Here is a 20,499-nt window from a genome sequence, read left to right on the forward strand (position 1 = left end):
ACACTGAATTAAAATTACAAAATGAATATTTATTCAGATGTCACCAATAACAGAAGAAAATACGTAGACTATGCATTCTTTGTGGAGTGAAAGCTTTGTAAATCCATGGTTTATGAACTCGTAATTTCCTCCATCCATCCATTTTCTGCCGCTTATCCAGAGTTGGGTCGCGGGGGCAGCTGCCTAAGCAGGGAAACCCAGACTTCCCTCTCCCCGGCCACATTCACCAGTTCATCCGGAGGGATCCCAAGGCGTTCCCAGGCCAGCCGAGAGATGCAGTCCGTCCACCGCGTCCTAGGTCTTCCCTGGGACCTCTTTCCGGTGGGACGTGCCCGGAACATCTCACCAGGGAGGCGTCCAGGAGGCATTCTAACCAAATGCCTGAGCCACCTCATCTGGCTCCTCTCGATGTGGAGGAGCAGCAGCTCTACTCTGAGCCCCTCCTGGATCACCAAGCTTCTCACCCTATCTCTAAGGGAGAGCCCGGCCACCCTGCAGAGAAAACTCATTTCGGCCACTTGTACTCGCGATCTTGTTCTTTCAGTCACTACCCACAGCTCATGACCATAGGTGAGGGTTGGACCGGTAAATCGAGAGCTTTGCCCTTTGGCTCAGCTCCTTCTTCACCACGATAGACCGATGCAGAGTCCGCATCACTGCAGACGCCACACCGATCCCCCTGTCGATCTCCCGCTACGTCCTTCCCTCACTCGTGAACAAGACCCCGAGATACATGAACTCCTGCACTTGGGGCAGGACCCTTTTGCAGACCCGGAGAGAGCACTCCACCCTTTTTTCGGCTGAGGACCATGGTCTTGGACTTGGAGGTGCTGATTCTCATCCCAGCTGCTTCACACTTGGCTGCGAATCGCTCCAGTGAGAGCTGAAGATCATGGCCCGTTGAAGCCAACACAACCATATTATCCGCAAAGAGCAGAGACCCAATCCTGAGGCCACCGAACCGGATCCCCTTAACACCTCAGCTGCGCCGAGAAATTCTGTCCAAAAAGGTTATGAACAGAATCGGTGACAAAGGGCAGCCTTGACAGAGTCCAACCCACACTGGAAATGATTCTGATTTACTGCCAGCAATGCGGACCAAGCTCTGACACCGGTCGTACAGGGACCGGACAGCTCGTACAAGCCAGTCCGGCACTCCATACTCCCGGAGTACCCCCACAGGAGTCCCCAGGCGACACGGTCGAATGCCTTCTCCAAGTCCACATAGCACATGTAGATTGGTTGGGCAAACTCCCATGCCCCCTCAAAGACCCTGAAGAGGGTGTAGAGCTGGTCCACTGTTCCACGACTGGGACGAAAACCACACTGCTCCTTCTCAATCCGAGGTTTGACTATCTAATGGACCCTCCTCTCAAGCACCCCTGAATAGACCTAACCGGGGACACGATTACATTTAATTAAGATTAAGTCGATCATTGAACTACGGCCTAGAGTGTGGACACTCTTATGTCTGAACAAGGTGTTCGTTATGGACAGTCCATGACGAGCACAGAAGTCCAACAACAAAACACGACTCGGATTTGAATTAGGGGGGCCGTTCCTCCCAATCACGCCCCTCCAGTTCTCGCTGTCATTGCCCAAGTGAGCATTGAAGTCCCCCAGCAGAACGAGGGAGTCCACAGAAGGCATGCTCTCCAGCACCCCCTCCAAGGACTCCAAAAAGGATGGGTACTCTGAACTGCTATTTGATGCATTAGCACAAACAACAGTCTGGACCCTTCCCCCCACCAGAAGGCGGAGGGCCACACCTGCTCGGCGCCTCTCACCAGGAGAAACTCCTGAATGGAAGAGGGTCCAGCCCCTCTCAAGGACAGTGGTTCCAGAGCCCAGAGCCCTGGTGCGTCGAGGTGAGTCCAACTATATCTAGCCGGAACCGCTCAACCTCATGCACCAGCTCAGGCTCCTTCCTCGCCAAAGAGGTGACATTCCACGTCCCTAGAGCTAGCTTTTGCAGATCAGACCACCAGGGTCCCCGCCTCTGGCAGCCACCCCGCTCACACTGCACCTGACCCCTATGGCCTCTCCTGCAGGTGGTGAGCCCATGGGAGGAGAACCCCATGTCACCCTTTCGGGCTGAGCCCGACCAGGCCCCGTGGGCAAAGGTCCGGCCACCAGGCGCTCGCCTCCGTGCCCCACCTCCAGGCCTGGCTCCAGAGGGGGGCCGGTGACCCACGTCTGGGCAAGGGAAACCTTGGTCCTTGTTTCTCATCATCATAGGGGGGATTTGAGCTGCTCTTCGTCTGGTCCCTCCCCTAGACACCTGTTTGCCATGGGCACCAGGCGCATGAGCTCCCGTCAACATAGCCGCTAGGATCGTCAGGACGTACAAACTCCTCCACCACGATAAGGTGGCGGCTCAGGGAGGAGGAACTCATAATTTATTATTTTAAAAATAATACAGCAATTGTAGCTACTGTCATACTTTCTCTTAATTCTAAGGCTGTACTTATCAAGATATCCAAAAGGAAACTAAAATGTGATACAATAAGGTAAATACAACCTTGGATAAAAAAAGAAACAAAAAACAAAAAAACATCACATTGCTCAATGTCATTAAAAGAATACACGCTTCAAGGCAGAAGATTTATGTTGAAAAACTAAGTAATCCCATGATTCAATAGCTTGTAGAATCTCACTCAGGTTTGACATACAGAGGAGTTTATGGTTAACCAGATGACAAGCTATTCAGAAAGAAAAACATGGCTGTTTTGCACACTGTCCACTCCTGAGATGACAGTTGTCTTGAATGTTTTCCACTTGTGAATAATTTTTCTCACTGTTAAAAGATGCACCTTAAATTGTTTGGAAATTGCCTTCAAAAACTCAACAGATTAATGGTCACAGACAGTTGCGTCTTTAAGATAATTGCTTATGTCTCTTCTTCCTGGGTATTGTGTTAACATATTCCTGAATGCTTATGAAATATCTTGTAGTAGCAGGTGATGTGGAAATATGGTTTTAAGCAAAAAGTTTCCAAACACCAGCTTTGTGAATAAGATTGATTACAAAAAGTCTGGCATCAAAAACAGTTTCTGTAGAAATCTTGAGGTCTCTCTGTCAATGTGAAAACCTAACTGACTACATATGTCAGTGCTTTTTATATGCTTTCACAGACAAAGAACATCCTGGAACCAATCCTGAGAGCAGTATAGGAAACAAGCAACACTATACCCTATAATGTCTGTGCGCTTCAAATTTCATGTGCGCAACTCAACATTCCAGTGAGCTTGGAAACACAGACCCTTATAAGGAGAAAATCTAAACAAGCCTTACCTAATGCAATGCTTAGATACTACACTTAACTAGAAGCCTAGCTGGCACACTTCAATGCCAGGTGTTTTTAGGCCTTCCCTTCTCGCGCTTGCTTCCAGGTGTCCAGTGAAGAGCTATTCGCGTGATGTTGTCTGAGGGTTTTGTAATGACATGTCCAATCTACTTCCAGCGTAGACAGCTTGATAAGAGCCCTTTCTATCATCTAGAGTGAACTCATTGTCATGTTCAAGAAACCAGTTTGAGATTATTTGAGCTTTAAAACAAGCATTATCTTGCTGGAAGGAGCCATCTGAAGATGAGTGCATTGTGGTCATAAAGGGATGCACGTGGACAGCAACACTGTTTAGGTGGGCTGTGATGTTTAAATGATTGGTAGGGTCCAAAGTATGCCAAGAGAATGTCCTCCACATCAAACACCACCACCAGTAGCTTGAATTTCTGATACAAAACGGGATAGATCCTTTCATGTTTTTTTTTATTTTGCAGAATTCTGTCCCTACCATGTAAATGTTAGATGAAATCAGGACTCATCAGACCAGGCAACATTTTTCCAATCTTCTATTGTTCAGTTTTGGTGAGCCTAAGTATATCAATTTGTTCTGACAGGAGTGGTTCCCAATGTGGTCTTCTGCTGCTGTAGCCCATCTGCTTTAAAGTTCAATGTGCTGTGCGTTCAGAGATGGTATTCAGCAGACCTCGGTTGTAACAAGTGGTTATTTGAGTTGCTACTGCTTTTCCATTATTTCGAACCAATTTGCACATTGCTCTCTGACTTCTGATATTAACAAAACATTTTTGTCAAGACAACTGCTACCCATTGGCTATTTTCTCTTTTTCAGATCATTCTCTGTCAACACTAAAGGGTGAATGAAAATCCCACTAGACGACTAGTGTCTAAAATGCCCTGATCATACCATCTGTTACCAATCATGTCACTTAAGCATCCTTTCTTTATTCTGATTAACTGAAGGAGATTATATTAAATTGATTTGATTGACTGATCCAGAGGGAAATTTAAATGAATAATTTATAATAATAAATTAATAATTATTATTATGTTAATAATAATCAATAATTATCATAACTATCATCACTATAATAATAGTAATACTACTACTACTAATAATAATAATAATAATATGTTATTATTATTATTATTATTATTATTATTATTATTATTGTTGTTGTTGTTGTTGTTATGTACATTAACCAGTTACATATGTTCGCTTCTGTTCGTTTTTAAGGGAAAAAGCTGGGAAAAAACAGAGGGACTGTAAGTGTATATACCTATAACTTATCTGTGACGTTGTTGGAGGGGGTTACACTTTGGAGCAATCAGGACGGTCACCGCCCAGTAAGCTGAGTTTTCGGACAGAAAACCTGTATGAACCTGCTGCAGTTGAGAGAAGTGGAACAGCCGTGTAGCCCCTGTGTATGCTCAACATGTATAAAGCTGTAACGTGTTTAAGTGGCCGTTGGGCCATTTTAACGGGACAATCCTGCTCTCGGCCTAGTCTGGCCAAATTCCACTTGGCAAGTGGTGAGTTACCATAGAGACGAACCAATTTCAGCGCTAGCTGTTTGGTTGTTGTTTATTACTGCAGCTGTACGTAGAAGTTAACCCTTGTGTTATCTATTGGAAGTGCAATTATTGCACTTTAGCTTTTGGTCAAATTCAAATGATGGCGTCTAATGCACAAAACACGCAAGTTGGTGAAACGTCATTTCCCCAGTTTTAGCCTAACTTAATACTGGCCTGTTGCATTTAACTTTTTTCTGCCTGCTTGTGATAAGCTAAGACGATGATAGCAGGTTGTTTTCATGAGTCTTCCTAAATGTCACAGAAATTATATACTCAGCATTGCCCAGTAACATAGTGAGCTGTTGAAGGCTTTTTTTTTCCAGCTGTGTCTAAACTTCAATATAAATAATTTCCTAGGAGCTTTGTGTCAGAAATCAGCCTTCAGAGATCCTCCCACACACATGCCAGAGATGCCTCCTTGCACGTTCAGGCCAGAGGAATACAAGGTATAAGTGCTTCTTGGCACACAATAAATGTCTTGCATTGTTGGCTTCTGTAATTGTAGAAGTTATATATATTTGAAATGTTGTTTAATTATCCCAACTGTATATACATCTGTTGTTTAAAGATAATATCACAACAGGTGTGTATACACGGTTGGATTAACTGTGTATAGAACAGCTGTATTTACACAGTTATTCCAGTTGTATTTACATCTGTTAGTCTGTATTATCTTACAAAATATTTTCATTCATATCCTCAGACTCAAACAGCACTAATGAGTGCTTGGTGCTGTGCTTTTAAAAACACCATTTAAAATAAGATAAAAAAAAAAACAAAACAAGAAAAGTAAAATAAAACTGTATGCTTTATGTCATATGTTTTGTGTATCTGTCCAGGGTATGTCAAAGGAGCGAATGATGGAGATCCGCAGGCAGAACTGCAACCCTATGACCATGAAGGTCACTTTATATAAAAAACCCGTGTTCATTCATCAGGGATACATGCAGTGGTTGTGGGATGTGGATGGTAGGCGATATCTGGATCTGTTTGCTGGTGTGGCCACTGTCAGTGTGGGCCATTGCCACCCGTAAGGCCCCTTCTTTTATTTATTCATTTATTTTTTTCTCACACGTTGATAGTATTTTATTATTTTTTTTTGTTTGTTTGTTTGTTTGCACGAAATTTGTTGTCATCACTGTTTGATTTCTAATATCTCTGCGCATAGGAAAGTAACTGCTGCTGCAGAACAGCAGCTGAAAAAACTTTGGCATACTACAAACATTTATGTCTATCCTGCTCTACATGAGTATTGTGAAAAACTGGCTTCCTATTTCCCAGATCCTCTTAAGGTATGCTGGTGGATTATTAGATTACCCATGGGTACCTAGATAAGCCTGTGGGCTGTAATTAAAATATGTGCTGGTCTGTTTCCTTGTGCAGGTGATCTATCTGACCAACAGCGGATCTGAAGCCAATGACCTAGCAATGTTGATGGCCCGCCTCCACACAGGCAATTTTGATATAATCACTTTCAGGTCCATTTTTCTTTTTCATGAATTTTAACATGATGTACATTTAAGCACATCAAAGATTTATAAACTGATTTTTATCTAATTGTCAGTCACATTGGAAAAGAGTTAAAAAGCTTTGCTTCTCACAAGATCAAATTCATAGGCTAGATTTACCATTTTAGCAAGTATGATGAAAGATGTTTTATTGGTTTTGTGTGTTTTGAGTTAGAAAATGTAAGCTTTTATGAGGCACAGAGTAGAGAAGCACAGGTAAAGTTTTAGTTAACAATAAATAAAAAATTGAGGTCATTTCAGCAATATAAAGACACATTTTTGTCAATTTCTATGTGTCTTTGGATAGCTTGATTGTTTTTAAAAGGTCAAGTTTAATATTGTTTAATTATGATTTTTTTCTTTCTTCTTCAGAGGATCATATCATGGTGGCGGTCCTCAGACCATTGGTCTAACATCCAATGCAGCATATAAATATCCCATTGCTAACGGATTAGGCTGCACAAATGTATGTATTACAAATTATTATAAGAAAATCATAATTCATATTTTGATTAAAGAGAACATATGAAATGTATAAATAGACAGATGGGACCCAAACAGTTACAGAAATGTCCACTGCCATGAATTGCAAATCTGACCTCTACATGGCAAAAACCTAGTCACTGCTCCAAACATGCTGACATCACCATTTTTTTGTGTTTTTTTAAGAGCACATTTCTATTGGTTTAAACTGTGTATATAAAAGTTGAGAAGTTGTTTGGGTGATGTGAATATATTTAACATGGTATGATATATTTCAAGTTACCAAATTCTCTGTGTGACTGTTGTTAACTTTTGCCATGTTGAAGTCTGGGATGTAAATGTCTGTTTCAAACATATCAGTCTACACTCATGCTCTAAACCTACTTATACCACAGAGGTGATAAAATAAGCCGTCACTCCATATGTAATAATCTGTCTTCTTCTTGAATTTTTATATTTTGTGTATTTTTTATATAATGATATTTTATATTGTTTATCTACTAATGCATTCAGTGGATTCCTGAAGCACTCTCTGGAGGTGACTAATAGTCTAGCAGCCGATTTTTCTGATTATTTATTTGTGCTTTGCAACTTATGAATATCTGTTGTGTCAGGTTAACCCAGCTGATTTGTTTTTTTACCAATTAAACAGACCATGTGTCCCGATGTGTTCCGAGGTCCATGGGGAGGAAGCCACTGCAGAGACTCTCCTGTACAGACTATCAGACAGTGCAGCTGTGCTCAAGGTACACATGCATATCCACTGAAGGCTCAGTGCATTAATACTGTTTATAAACAGGAAAAAATAGCACCCCTTTTCTATGTGACTAAGCAATCTTTCCCATGAGAATGAATGTTTAACTTTAAAAAGTGTGTGGGTTTTGAAAATTTGCATATATCTCCATGTTAGCTTTTTATTTTTTTCTGTTATTGTGCAGCTTTCATGTAGAATTCAAAATGGCTTTTCTTTTAACACAATATGTCTGACAGGCATAAGTATAGCGGTCATCAGATGTAGACCTGAAAAGAGAAGTGAAGTAACAAAAAAAATGTGCTGCACTGAATAAAGTTCAGTCTCCAACAGTTAATCATTTACTTCTTTTACCTTTTATCACTCTAAGCAGTGTTTGCCATAAATTCTAGTATGCTTGTGTCTCTACAAAGGTTTACTTGGACATGCTCAAAATGTTTGTGGATCTACAAAATTTTTTGTAGAAAGTAAACAGCCTTAGTGTTTGTTCATGTTTCATTGTGATGCACGCTCTTGACATTTTTAATTAGTTTCTTTTCATGATGCTACAGGTCATTGCATGGCAAATGAACAATACCTTGGACAGCTCAAAGAGACATTTGCTACTAGTGTCCCAACAAGAATTGCTGCCTTCTTTGGAGAGCCTATTCAGGTTCTATATTGTGTTATGGAGTATCATAAGAAATCATAGAATCAACACATACTAATGTTGCTCATATCTGTTGCTGATCTGTTCATTTGCTGCTTTAAATATTGCATATACAGTATATTGAGAATGTATAGTTAAACTTTGGTATATCCATATAAGACCAAACAGGACATTTAAAATATAATTTTTTGTTATCTTATTGCATTTAGCGTAATATGTCTGGTTTATACAGGGTGTTGGAGGAGCTGTGCAATACCCTAAAAACTACCTGAAGGAAGCTTACAAACTTGTGAGAGAAAGAGGAGGGATCTGCATTGCTGATGAGGTCAGATACACATTCTTAAAACGCTTCTCACAAGTAAAACTGCCAGGAGCGTTTTAGTAGCTTACAAATAAAAAAAGCCAGAGGGGGATTTTCAGGTTGCTGTTACATGCTTTAGAAAATAATTGGGCTACTACTGAAAAGCTGTGCCAGTCTCCTGAACTCTAAATGTAATGGTTCATTTCCTGAATTGCTTAAACATTGAAGAAAATCCCCATTGAAAATAAAGAAATTAATTCTTAGAGTCTTTTCTGTTTGAAAAGCGACTTATTCTTTGTAGACTAGAAGGATACTGCAGCACTAAATAATAAATTCTTTTTTTTTTATTAACAAAAAATACTATTACTTATTTTTTACATTACTTATATTTAATGTAGACATTTATTATAAAGTGAAAGTGCTTATATGGGCCTGAGTCTGCTCACTGAATATCTTTTTTTCATATGTTCACTGATACTTCAGTGACAATACTGCTGATTTACCTGTGAGAACGCCACACAAAGCAAACATCATATTATAAGCCTTTCTAGGTGGTTCGTCTCTGATATATTGTCTTTTACTGCATCTAACAGGTACAAACAGGATTTGGAAGAACAGGAAGCCACTTCTGGGGTTACCAAGGGCATGGCGTAATTCCTGATATGGTTACAATGGCAAAGGGAATTGGTAATGGATTTCCCATGGGAGCTATTGTTACAACACCAGGTGAGATAACACCATTAGAATAATAATAATAAAAAAAAAACACTGTTTTTAAAAACTGCTTGCAAATTCACAAAGAACTTACCAATTTTCACCATTAATTCATTAAACGACACTAAATAATATTTGTACCTCAAAGGCTCAAACTAACGTGACTGTTATGAAGCTAGGTGTATTTATAAATAATGAGAATGAGTCATGTTGGCAGCTTTGTCTGGTATTTATCATCTTAATATTTGACTATCAGAGGTCGTTTGTGTTGCTAGACAGACCATATATGATGCTATTTCTGTTGTCAAATGAAATTATAGATTTTAGCTGTTATTTACCACTTCAGTCAGTTTCATAGGTAATCAGAGAAGATGGAGAGGAAACATCAGTAGCGCTTTTGAATGACTTGAATAAATAATATAGTAAAACTGCACAGCTTAGAACAGAACAATGGTCAGTAAAAGGTTCCTGGTATCAGTCTCATTGGAAACCTCTGAGACCTGCATTGACATTAATAATGTTCTACAAATAATGTACAGTGCTTAAAAGCGCTCTTGACCCTCACCTCTATAGTTCATTGATTCAGCTCTCTGCATTCTTATCTATGCAGCCTGGTGTATTGATTACCATAAAGAATAGCTTCATCACTTCAAACGAGTACATCTATTCCTAGCAGCAAATTAACGAGAGCAGGTTACTTCTTGTGTTATTTGTGGAATTGGTTAGTTGCCATGGTTGCTCTGTTAATAATTAAATACATTAGGACTACGGTGGTTTTCTCAAGAAACTCAGAAATTATTCCTGGAAAAATTACTTGTGGAGAAACTAACATGAAAATGCATCAATTTGAAGTTGATGTGAAACATGAGGTGTGAGCTTGTTTATTCATGTGGTTTCCAGAAATTGCTGCCTCGTTTGCCAAGGGGGTTCATTTCAACACATTTGGAGGAAATCCTGTTGCTTGTGCCATTGCTTCTTCAGTGCTTGATGTATGTATTTTTCATCCTTTTCTGCATTAGTCCTATCCATCAGCACATAAGAAGTCAGTTGTTTAAGTCTATTAATGTCCTTTGTTACTGAAAGCTGGACTTGAAATTTGTAACGTCATAAACCAAGAAGCACACTACATTTAAACTGGATATATTATTGCTTAACAGACTATTCAAGAGGATGGTACACAGAAAATCAGTCTTGATGTGGGGACCTATCTGATGACAGAACTGGCAAAACTCAGAGACAAGTATGAGATCATTGGGGACGTTCGTGGAAAAGGCTTGCTGATCGGAGTGGAAATGGTCAAAGACAAGGTATTGACTTTGTAACAGAAGTTACACTCTCTTTTCCTCACGTGTTTGTACAACGTGAGTATCTGCACTGTGCCTTGTAGGGGCATGGTTCAGCATTGCCCCAGTTAATCACTGGCTGTGACATTAGCAGTGATCTGTAATCTTCAAACTTGGTTGCATTGCATGTACTCTACCTAAAGTTCTTATATGTGTTGGTTGTATGTGTTGTTTGCTTTTCTTTTGTTTTTTTTTCTGTGAAAAGATGCAAAAAAATGTATTTATTTGTTTATTAATTAATTTGTTTGTTTATTTTTTTTATCCATTTACTTTTTGTTGTGCAGTCGCATGAGCGTGAGTTCTGCTTCTAGCTTTGAAATAGTATAGATGCACTGGCATCTTATATTTATATATAACAAAATAGATTTTTTAAAAAACATCCATAGAGGAAACATCAGTAGCGCTATCAGATTATGTCTTTTTTATGGACACACACTGTAAGAATAGCCTCCTAAATAATCTGTAAGTTCATCTCTATTCAGTATAACAAAGTGTAACAAACAACAATGTAACACTCACTCATTACATCTCCATAAATTAAATTGCACCTAGATGTGTATGTCATAGCTATCACTGATTTATTAAATAGACCTATAAGGACGTTTAATTTGCAGTGAATCAGATTTTAGGTACTTTTAAAATAATGTAAATTGCATCTTTGGGTTTGTCGCCAGATGGTTACTTTTTTTCCCCTGTTTTCTGTATTCTTCTCTTCACTAAATTTATAATTTCACCAACTTTTCAGCCAAACTGAACTAAAGCAAACTAGGCCACACGCCTGGGTGGGAGTTTGAACTGTATGTTTCTATAGTTCAAAGAAGATTTTGCTCATGTTACATATAAATTAAATGGATAAACTCATAGTTTTGAATAAGTATCTTTGCAGATGATAAATGCATTTCTATTTAACATTTGGAATTTGTAGATGTACATACTATCTAGCTATCTTTTTTTTATTACTTACCATCAGTTTATTATTTGATCCCATTTTCAGGTTCTAGCAACGTTATGTGATGATTTGGCTGCAATTTAAATTTTCTAATTTAGCACATACAAGGATGTTTAAAAAGACTGAGTCATTCAAGCACAATGCAGTTCTGTCTTTGTCAGGTACCTCTTACATTTATTTTTTTTCCAATTTAATTCTATTTTGGTCTACTTTATATTTATTCAACCTTTCAATCAACCTTTATTTATATAGCACCTTCTCATACCCCAGGGTACCCAAAGTGCTGTACAGATAAAATTACAACAAATAAAACATCAAATCATAATAAAACAAGCAGTTTAAAACAGTAAAATAACAGATAAAAATATAATTAAATTAAAAGACCTAGCCTAATGATCCTGCTCTCTAGGGTTAAAAGCCAAAGTAAAGAGGTAAGTTTTCAAAAGACATTTAAAATTGTTCAGATCTTTGGCAGACCTCACAGAGAGAGGAAGTCCATTCCAAAGTTTTGGAGCCACCACGGAAAAAGCTCTGTCTCCCCGAGTGACTAACCGAGTCCTCGGGACAAGTATTGTTAAATTGGTACTCTTAAATAAAGAGAGGCATTAATGATGTTTCTATTTAACATGTAATTTTATTATAAATTAATATGAGATTTTATTTTTTTAAAGAAAAACAATAATAATTTGTCCAATCCTTTTAGGTTGACTCACTTGTGTAATGGGTTACATACATTAAACCAAATACAGATGATATAATGTTATGGCATTTATCCATTACTCATGTAGGATACTGTGTTCTACTGCATTAAGTGCCTGTTTTTCAGTCTCATGCTATAATTAGAAAGTGTACTATCTGAAATTGTAGCTGTGTTTGATTACATCGAATTTTGACATCTATACCCTTTCAAGCAAATTACCAAATGCAAAAGTGCGATGAACCACAAGTAGATTATCACTGAACACAAACAGTTGGACAGTGCTGTTGTTCAAGTACTTGTATAATGTAACATCCAGCAACATCCACTTTTCTCTGTCATCTTCAGGCCAGCAGAGATCCGCTGCCTCCTGAAGCAATGGCTGAGATCTTTGAAGATGTCAAAGACATGGGAGTCTTGATAGGCAAAGGAGGAGTATACGGACAGGTAACAGTACTCATGTTATATCTCTTTGTTAGTTTTTAGTTGGACTAACAGGTTGTTTCAACACACCTGGCACCTGCATCACTAGTAGGACATAATGCCTGACCAGGTGTCCATTATCAGGAATTACTGGATGGTGCCGATAACATTAATCCCTGAAATCATAATCTCTTTGTTGTTCTGTTTTCCTGCTGAAGACCTTCCGCATCAAACCTCCCATGTGCATCACAATGGAAGATTCAGATTTCTTCTTGGATGTTTTTAACAAGTCCGTTCACAACTACATGGAGAAAAGATGAAGCCACATAAAGGTCAGCTGGACCACTCAATGCCAAGGATCATTCAGCAGTGGATTATCTTACTTTCTACATCTTATAAAATGTGAAAATGTTAGTATTAATTATCATGAAGACACAGATTTTTAAAAAGGGAAACTTTTAAAATTTTTCCTCAACTAAGCTATAATTTAATTACTACACTAAACATACCTCACTAGTGCCTTCTGTGCAGCTGATTTCAACAAGGTCTTTGTATATTGTGTCTACAGTAATTATTAATGTTGTAATAATGAATCCATAGCTTTTAATTTGGTTATAATATAAATTACAAAACTTTCCTCTCATATGAATCAAGGACACCCTCTGTCAAAATTAGCTGAATTTCATAGGGAGGTTGCATAATGTTTGATAGGTGCATCTGGATGATGATTCAAAATTATGATAATTATTGGTAATGTGAAATAGATACTCTCTTCTTAATGTGGTGAAGAAAGGTTAGAGGGTTCATGAGAAAAGAATGTATTGGAGTGTACCTTTGATGAACCAATGAAATTTGAAATAATAACACTTGAACCCAAGGACAGGAGAGGGGAAAGATTTTTCTAAAACCTTCTACAACCTGCCCGTTGTGTGCAAACAATGACTGTGTAACAGAATCCTGATGCCTGTTTAACTTTATATGAAAAGACTCATCTATTAAATTTTCACAGATGGTGTCCTAGTTTTGTGTGTATTCTCTCATTAAAGCTAATTTGTTGTCTTTTGACTTAAGATGAACTTGTCTCTAGAAAAGGGTTTTCTTATCCAGATAACTGAATACATCAAATTTTTTGTTATTAATAAAAATACTATTTTTTAGACCTTGTGAGATTATATCTATTAACATGTCTTGACATTTATGTTAAAAAATTGTTCCAATTCACTGAAAATCATAGTTGCTCCACTATCAGGAACACTGTAGTTCCATGACGAATACTTCAGCAAATGTGAGTTCTGAACTAATAAAATGTTAATTAAATAACAGAAAATCTGTTGTATGTGAACACTTAAACATATATGCATATTTATCAAAAAAGATTGTGTCCTTACAAGAATCAGATATGACCCTTCAAACTGTGATGTCTTTCAGTGATTAAAAATGACTCCCATTGAGCCATAATCAACAACATGTGATAACTTTTCCACTCTGTGCTTCTTTGTGTACCAGAACTGATATGAAATGTTTGAGAAATTTCCCTGCTATGCCTGAAAACTTTATTCAAAACATTCAATTTCAGCCAGGGTGTTAATGGACAAATTAAGAGGTGCAAATGCCTCCTGAGTCTGCTGAAAGCTCAGCCCTGATTTTCTGCTTAACCTTCACTTCACCATAAAATATGTCTTAATTAGATGTGATTGGTTGTGTGTTTGTCATACTGTTAAAAAATTATGATGTTATATTTTATATTCAGAGAGGAAAGCCTTGACTGACATTAACTTATCCTGTCCAGCTGGCACTGCTCATCTGACTATCTTATTCAAGAGTAAGGCTGGAATCATCTCAGGGATCTCAGGTGAGAAGCAGTACCAACCAAATACCTGAGAGCTGATGCGTGGGCGCTATTTGTTTCATATTCATCTGTATGACAATGCGGGGTGATTATAGTGGTTTAGGTGGAATCGGGTAGCTATTAGCTGCAGAATGTCCACCCAGCCTGAAGCCTGTCAGACCGGTGAGGTAGGAGAGCTGCTGTGCTCTGTATTTGCTCAACATGCATAAACTGGTATCACACATGTGCACTCTTAACATGACAATCCAGCTACTTACCCTGTTTGGCCAGATTTCACCTTGGAAATGGTGAGTTGCCATACAAATGAACAAAAGGAGAAGTTTGTTCATAAAATAATTTGTTGGCATGATTTTATTTTCAGATTGTAATTAGTCTATGTAAAGCTAAGGGAGCAACGGAAAACAAATGTATTATGTATAAATTCATTACAGTTCAAAAGTCTAAAACAAATTAAGCAGAGGGAATGCAATGGGATTTAGGAACCCAATAATTGGACATTGACATAATCTTTGCTTTTCTGAGTAAAAGTTCTGTGTTTGATATTTCTGCTGCAACAGACAACATTTTACTTTATTTGATCACACAATATAAACAGTGGTATTTGCAGACCAGTTCTGACATTTTTCAGCTATCCATTGTTTAGGAGAAACAATGAGAATTCATTTCAAGCCTAAAGTTAGTGAAGATAAAACATCAACCAGCTTTAATCTGATTAAATATTGACCAAATCATTTAAAATGTTCTAAAAACATCAAACAGGTATTCTTCTGTTGTAGTGGCTTTATTTCTGAATTGCTTACTGCAACTCGTAATCATGAAATCAGTCATAATAGTACAATGATACATAGACATTTGATATGCTTATCAGACTGCACTAAAATAGAGAAAAGAAAATTATAGAAATTATTCAAGGAAGTCTTCCTCATTTCTTCATAAATTATAATTGAAACAATCCCACAGGTGCAGTATGTCAGAAATCAATTTTCAAATACCACCCAGCAGACTTCCCAGAGATCATTAATTCAATCATTTACTCATCCATTAAATGTAAATATGTAGATTAAACTATGCCTCTGTGCTCTTCATAGTCAAATTACAGACTCTAAATATTTATTGAAAATATTTAATGCTCAAGTGGATTAATTCTTTTCTTACTATTTAAATGTTTCCTGCTGAGTAGTTTGTTTATACAAATTAAAATCTACTCTATGTAAATATATATATTTGCCTTTTAATCAACACCATTTCTCAGACTCACTGAAGAAACATGTGCTGATTGAAGATATCCTTAACATTTGGAATTGTTGGAATGTTAGACATAAATGCATGCCAATCCATGCAATAAATGTCATAATGTTAACTTAGGAAATCATGTCAGGTTATGATCCTCCAATTTTCTAACATTTCTTCTGTGTATTTATCTCCATTTAAGGGATGTCCAAAGAGCATAAAATAAAAATCCACTAACAGACCAGCAACCCTGTGACTATGAAGATGACTTATATACTTGTTGTTTACTTGCATGTTATTTATGTCCAAGATATTTTTCTGTCCCTACACTCATATGACATATTTATATAATTTCTGCATATTAGCTAGTTTTGCACAGCTCATACAAGGAAATATCAGCTGCTTGCACCATTTTTTGTCAGCTGGCCAAGTAGATTCAGTTTCTCAGAGACAGGCACTAAATTATTGTATTAAAGTATTTGAAAATAAAAGGAGAAAATGTGTAAATGAGCATAATATCCGTTTAATGTATTGGAGTCTCATTGCATAAGGAACCTGTACAATTCAAGTTTAAAACTTGCATCATAATACCCATTTTAATAAGGACGAATGCGTTGAACTAATAGTGTGCAATGTCCTTGCAAGACTATGCATATTAGCACATACAAGCTTGAAACTTACTGCAATGTGAAGTAAAGAATGCAAGTAGAAGCTGTCGTTTATAAAAGCAAGCAAGTTAAATGCTACTGTATTTCATCAATGGATAGATTTCAGAGAAAACTGAAGGAGCGCTAATGCTGTCAAGCATCAATAATGCTGAGTAAGTCAGTGGAAACATTTCAGGTTTGTGCTGTGTATATTTTTAGCTGTCCTTTGTGTAAGGCTAATCCAGTTGACTTGGTTTCTGTCCAATAAACTGACCATGTGTCCCAATGTGTTCAGAGGTCCTTGGGGAGGAAGCCACTGCAGGGACTCTCTGGTGCAAACTATCAGAGAGTACATCTGTGGAAGGTATGGATACGCATGCATTCACAATATGAAGGATTATGTTAATTATAAGAATTAAGAGCAACAAAGGCCCAGACTGACCTTTACTTGGATAATACCCTCGAGCTATAGTTAAAAATCACCTAGCATTTAACTGGACTGTTCTCCATATCCCAGTAAAGGGTATGCAATTCCTCTAGTTAATTCTTTCAAACTATAAAAATAAAATAATATATATTTTTTAATAATGATATAAATGCTAAATCTCTGGTAGAAAATGAGCAGCAGCATGATGAAAATGCTGCAAACAATAGAGTAGCAGCTAACTAACAACTATAATTGAACTAAAGGTATGAAACACAATCTCAGTCAGAGAAAATTATGATAACTGCATGGAAGTTAAGGTGAAGGAAACGTGTTTCGAGCTACATTCGTGTGTCAAATTGTTGTCAGTACCAGACCAGACTTGCTTTTTATCATATATATATATATATATATATATATATCTCCCATCTTCCCTGGGTAGGCTGGGTGGCTGTTCATCTCAAGCTCGGCTCCTCTACCAGGGTCCTGGGAGCTTGAGGGTCCTACGCAGTATCTTAGTTGTTCCTAGGAGTGCGCTCTTCTGGGTGAAGATGTCTGATGTTTCTTCAGGTATATATTGGAGCCACTTCTCCAGTGTGGGAAACACAGCCCCCCAGTGCTCCGATGACCACTGGTACTACTGTTGCCATCACCTTCCAGACTTTCTCCAGCTCTTCTTAAGTCCTTGCTATTTCTCTAGTTCCTCTTGTTCCTTTTTCCTGATATTTCCATCATTGCGGATGGCTACATCGATCACTGCAGCTTTCCTTTGCTGCTTATCCATGATCACTGTCCGATTGGTTGGCCACAACGATTTTGTTGATCTGTATCTGGAAGTCTGAAAGAATCTTAGCCCTCCAGTCCATTTTCTGCACAGATGTTTCTCCAAGCATTGGAGAAACATCATTAATTTCTTTAATGAACAATACATTGGACAGCTAAAAGAAACATTTGCTATCAGTGTCCCTAGCAGAATTACTGGTTTCTTTGGAGAACCTACCTAGGTGCTGTCTTTTTTTTATAGATTTAATTAAATCATGCTACAGCTTTGTTGTTTTCTCATGTTCGACATGACTGCTTATATTAATTAAGAGTCAACTACTGGAATGTGTTTGTTTTTACGGGAATGGGTGGAGCTATGCAGTACCCTAAAAATGACCTCAGGGAGGCTTACTGATTACTGTACTATTTGTATTACTGATTTGTTTTCATACAAATATATGGTTCTTTATGGCTCTACCTCATTTTATCTTCTACTTCACAAAACAAGATGAAAAGCTCAGACACACCATTTCATTTTATAGATTGTAGACCCTACTGACTTTTTCCTCCTACGTGGCAACATAGCATAATTTGATGTTTTCACAAAGCATGCACAATGGATGCAGAATCAGGAATTCATATTAGAAGCTGGAGATTATGGAACAGCAGTGAGAGGAGGTGTGAGCTTGTTTATTCATGTTTTCCCAGAAATTGGTGCATCTTTTGCAAAGGCCTCCCACTTTAACACCTTTGGAGGAAGTACGCTAATCTGCGCTGTTGCTTCATCAGTGTTTGATATAAGAATTGATTCTGTTTTTCTACATTAGTTATAGCAAGGGTTTTCACATGAGAGTATGAGTTTATCAAAATCCAGTCATGAATGACTATAAATCTGAAGTTGGTCACCATGTTGGTCAGATGGTATTAAGATAATCAGCATAACTATTTGACTGAACGAACATTTCTCCTGATTTGTTTTGAATGAGTTAGTTAACGTTTAGTTAGATTGTATCTATTGAATGGTTTCAATTGAAAGATTTAAAAAAAAAGAAAGACAACAACAGGAAAACAAAAGGATTATGCAAAAGAAGGAAAAGTAGAATAAGTCTTTGTCCAAAGGGAGTGGTAAGAAGCCAATGCTTATTCAATCCCACCCCCTTAGCCACACATAATTAACTGCCTCATATGTATTTAATGATATACTCATATAATATCAAAAGATCTTTGGATCAGTATCAATAATAATAATTACTATAATAATGTCATCATCAATAATAGGAACAATACTTATACTTATGTTTTCAATAATAATAATAATAATAATAATAACAGTGAAAATCACTTCCCCTCATTTTTTTGTTCCCTGCCCATCCCACAGTTGAACCCCACATACACACACACACACACAAAGTCTTTATTCTGCTTCTTACCAAGTGCTTTTTAAATATTGCATACCGCGTAAATTATGACTCCCATCTCTGTGGCTGAAAAGATTTTCGCTGTTGAGCGGTAGTAAACTTTATACATGATCGGTGCTGTATGATAATGAACCAGGTCCTGAAATTTAAGTAACTTTGATTGTAAAAACAGAATTTGTGTGATCAAAAAAACCCAACTTTGTGTATGATACGCACGGCCCTTTTTTTGCAATACCTTTCAGTGAGTAAAGTTCATTTTTGTAATTGTTTACACAGATACATAGGTGAAATATGGAAGAACTAACAAGGAATACAGAAGATGGAGTGAATTGTAATCCAAAAGTTGTTTATTTTATTTATAATTGCAATGTATTTTGCTAATTTGTTTTGCATGTGGCTTCCAACTGAGTTTATCATCAACCTGTATCACACCCATGACTTTCATTTCCTTTACATTTTCAATAATTAAATTTCCCATTTTTATACATTTATTATCTTCCTTTTTATAAATACCCAATTTTATTACCTTAGTTTTCTGTATATTCTGCAATAATTTATTACTATCCATCCATATTTTCAACTGATTTAATTAATTATTTGTAATATTAATAACGTCACTATAATCATTTCCAGAATAAAATATATTAGTATTAGTATCCGGTCCAGTGCAGATGCAGTTTCTTAATGAATATTGAATGATTTATTGTATCAAAAGCTTTCTTAAAGTCTATAAATACACCAACTGCATTTTTTCCTTGATCTAATGCATTTATTATTTCTTCTTTCTTTCTTCCAGTGATGAACCTTTTGCTCTAAATCTATACTGAATATTTCAGTATATAGATGTTTATAGATGTTTATTACCTTTTATGAATAATGGTATTACTTTTGCTTTTTTCATTTTCTATTGAAATGAGCCAGATGAGTGGAAATAGGTGATATCTGCCACCCATATCTTACATTTTGAACACTTCTTGTATGTAGCATCTTATAGTAGCCTAGCACATGATTTATTCCAACTAACTCTGTACATAACTAAGAATTTGATTCTCATCAATAATAGTTTTTTTGTTTCTTTGTTTTCTTTATTTGTTTTGAAGCAGAAAGCTCTAACTGTGGACACATCTGCTTACAGAACTGTCAAAACTCAGAGACAAGTTTGAAATAGTTGGCGACATCCGTGGAAAAGGGCTGCAGATCCTTGTGGAAATGGTTTAAAGACATGGTACTGAACTTGTCACCTTGTCAACTTGTTTCATTTTCTTATCAAGAATTAGTGCATGAATTTTACCTGGAAAAATTCAATACATTTCTTGTGTTTTTTTCTTTTTTGTTGTTTTTTGTTTTTCATGAAATGCCTGCTGCTGTCGCTGGAGTGTTTGCATCAGCAGTCAATATTTCAAAATGGTATATCTTTAAATGGAAAGAACTTTAAAGTTATGGTTGCTCGCATCAAACTAGATAATTATCAGAGA

At 37.2% G+C, this 20,499-nt stretch overlaps 1 protein-coding gene across 1 annotated transcript; it reads left to right on the top strand.

Annotated features, from left to right (window-relative positions):
* Positions 1–4,693: 4,693 nt before the first annotated feature.
* Positions 4,694–13,709, top strand: agxt2 (alanine--glyoxylate aminotransferase 2). The gene is made up of 14 exons (XM_041969416.1): positions 4,694–4,834; positions 5,234–5,322; positions 5,716–5,906; positions 6,045–6,168; positions 6,260–6,354; positions 6,757–6,850; positions 7,520–7,613; positions 8,170–8,270; positions 8,500–8,592; positions 9,162–9,294; positions 10,183–10,271; positions 10,440–10,589; positions 12,620–12,718; positions 12,913–13,709. The coding sequence occupies exons 1-14, from the start codon at positions 4,729–4,731 to the stop codon at positions 13,012–13,014; spliced, it is 1,560 nt and encodes a 519-aa protein (XP_041825350.1). The 5' UTR covers positions 4,694–4,728; the 3' UTR covers positions 13,015–13,709.
* Positions 13,710–20,499: the final 6,790 nt, after the last annotated feature.

The sequence above is a fragment of the Melanotaenia boesemani genome, chromosome 19 (assembly GCF_017639745.1).
Source record: "Melanotaenia boesemani isolate fMelBoe1 chromosome 19, fMelBoe1.pri, whole genome shotgun sequence".
NCBI lineage: Eukaryota > Metazoa > Chordata > Actinopteri > Atheriniformes > Melanotaeniidae > Melanotaenia > Melanotaenia boesemani.

What these genes read in the sequence shown, in the direction of transcription:
- agxt2 (XM_041969416.1), top strand. Translation starts at nt 4,729, where the DNA reads ATGCTCAACATGTATAAAGCTGTAACGTGTTTAAGTGGCCGTTGGGCC. An exon ending in TTTGATATAATCACTTTCAG is followed by an intron (nt 6,355 to 6,756) that starts GTCCATTTTTCT and finishes TTTCTTCTTCAG; the next exon opens with AGGATCATATCATGGTGGCG. An exon ending in TTGCTTCTTCAGTGCTTGAT is followed by an intron (nt 10,272 to 10,439) that starts GTATGTATTTTT and finishes ATTGCTTAACAG; the next exon opens with ACTATTCAAGAGGATGGTAC.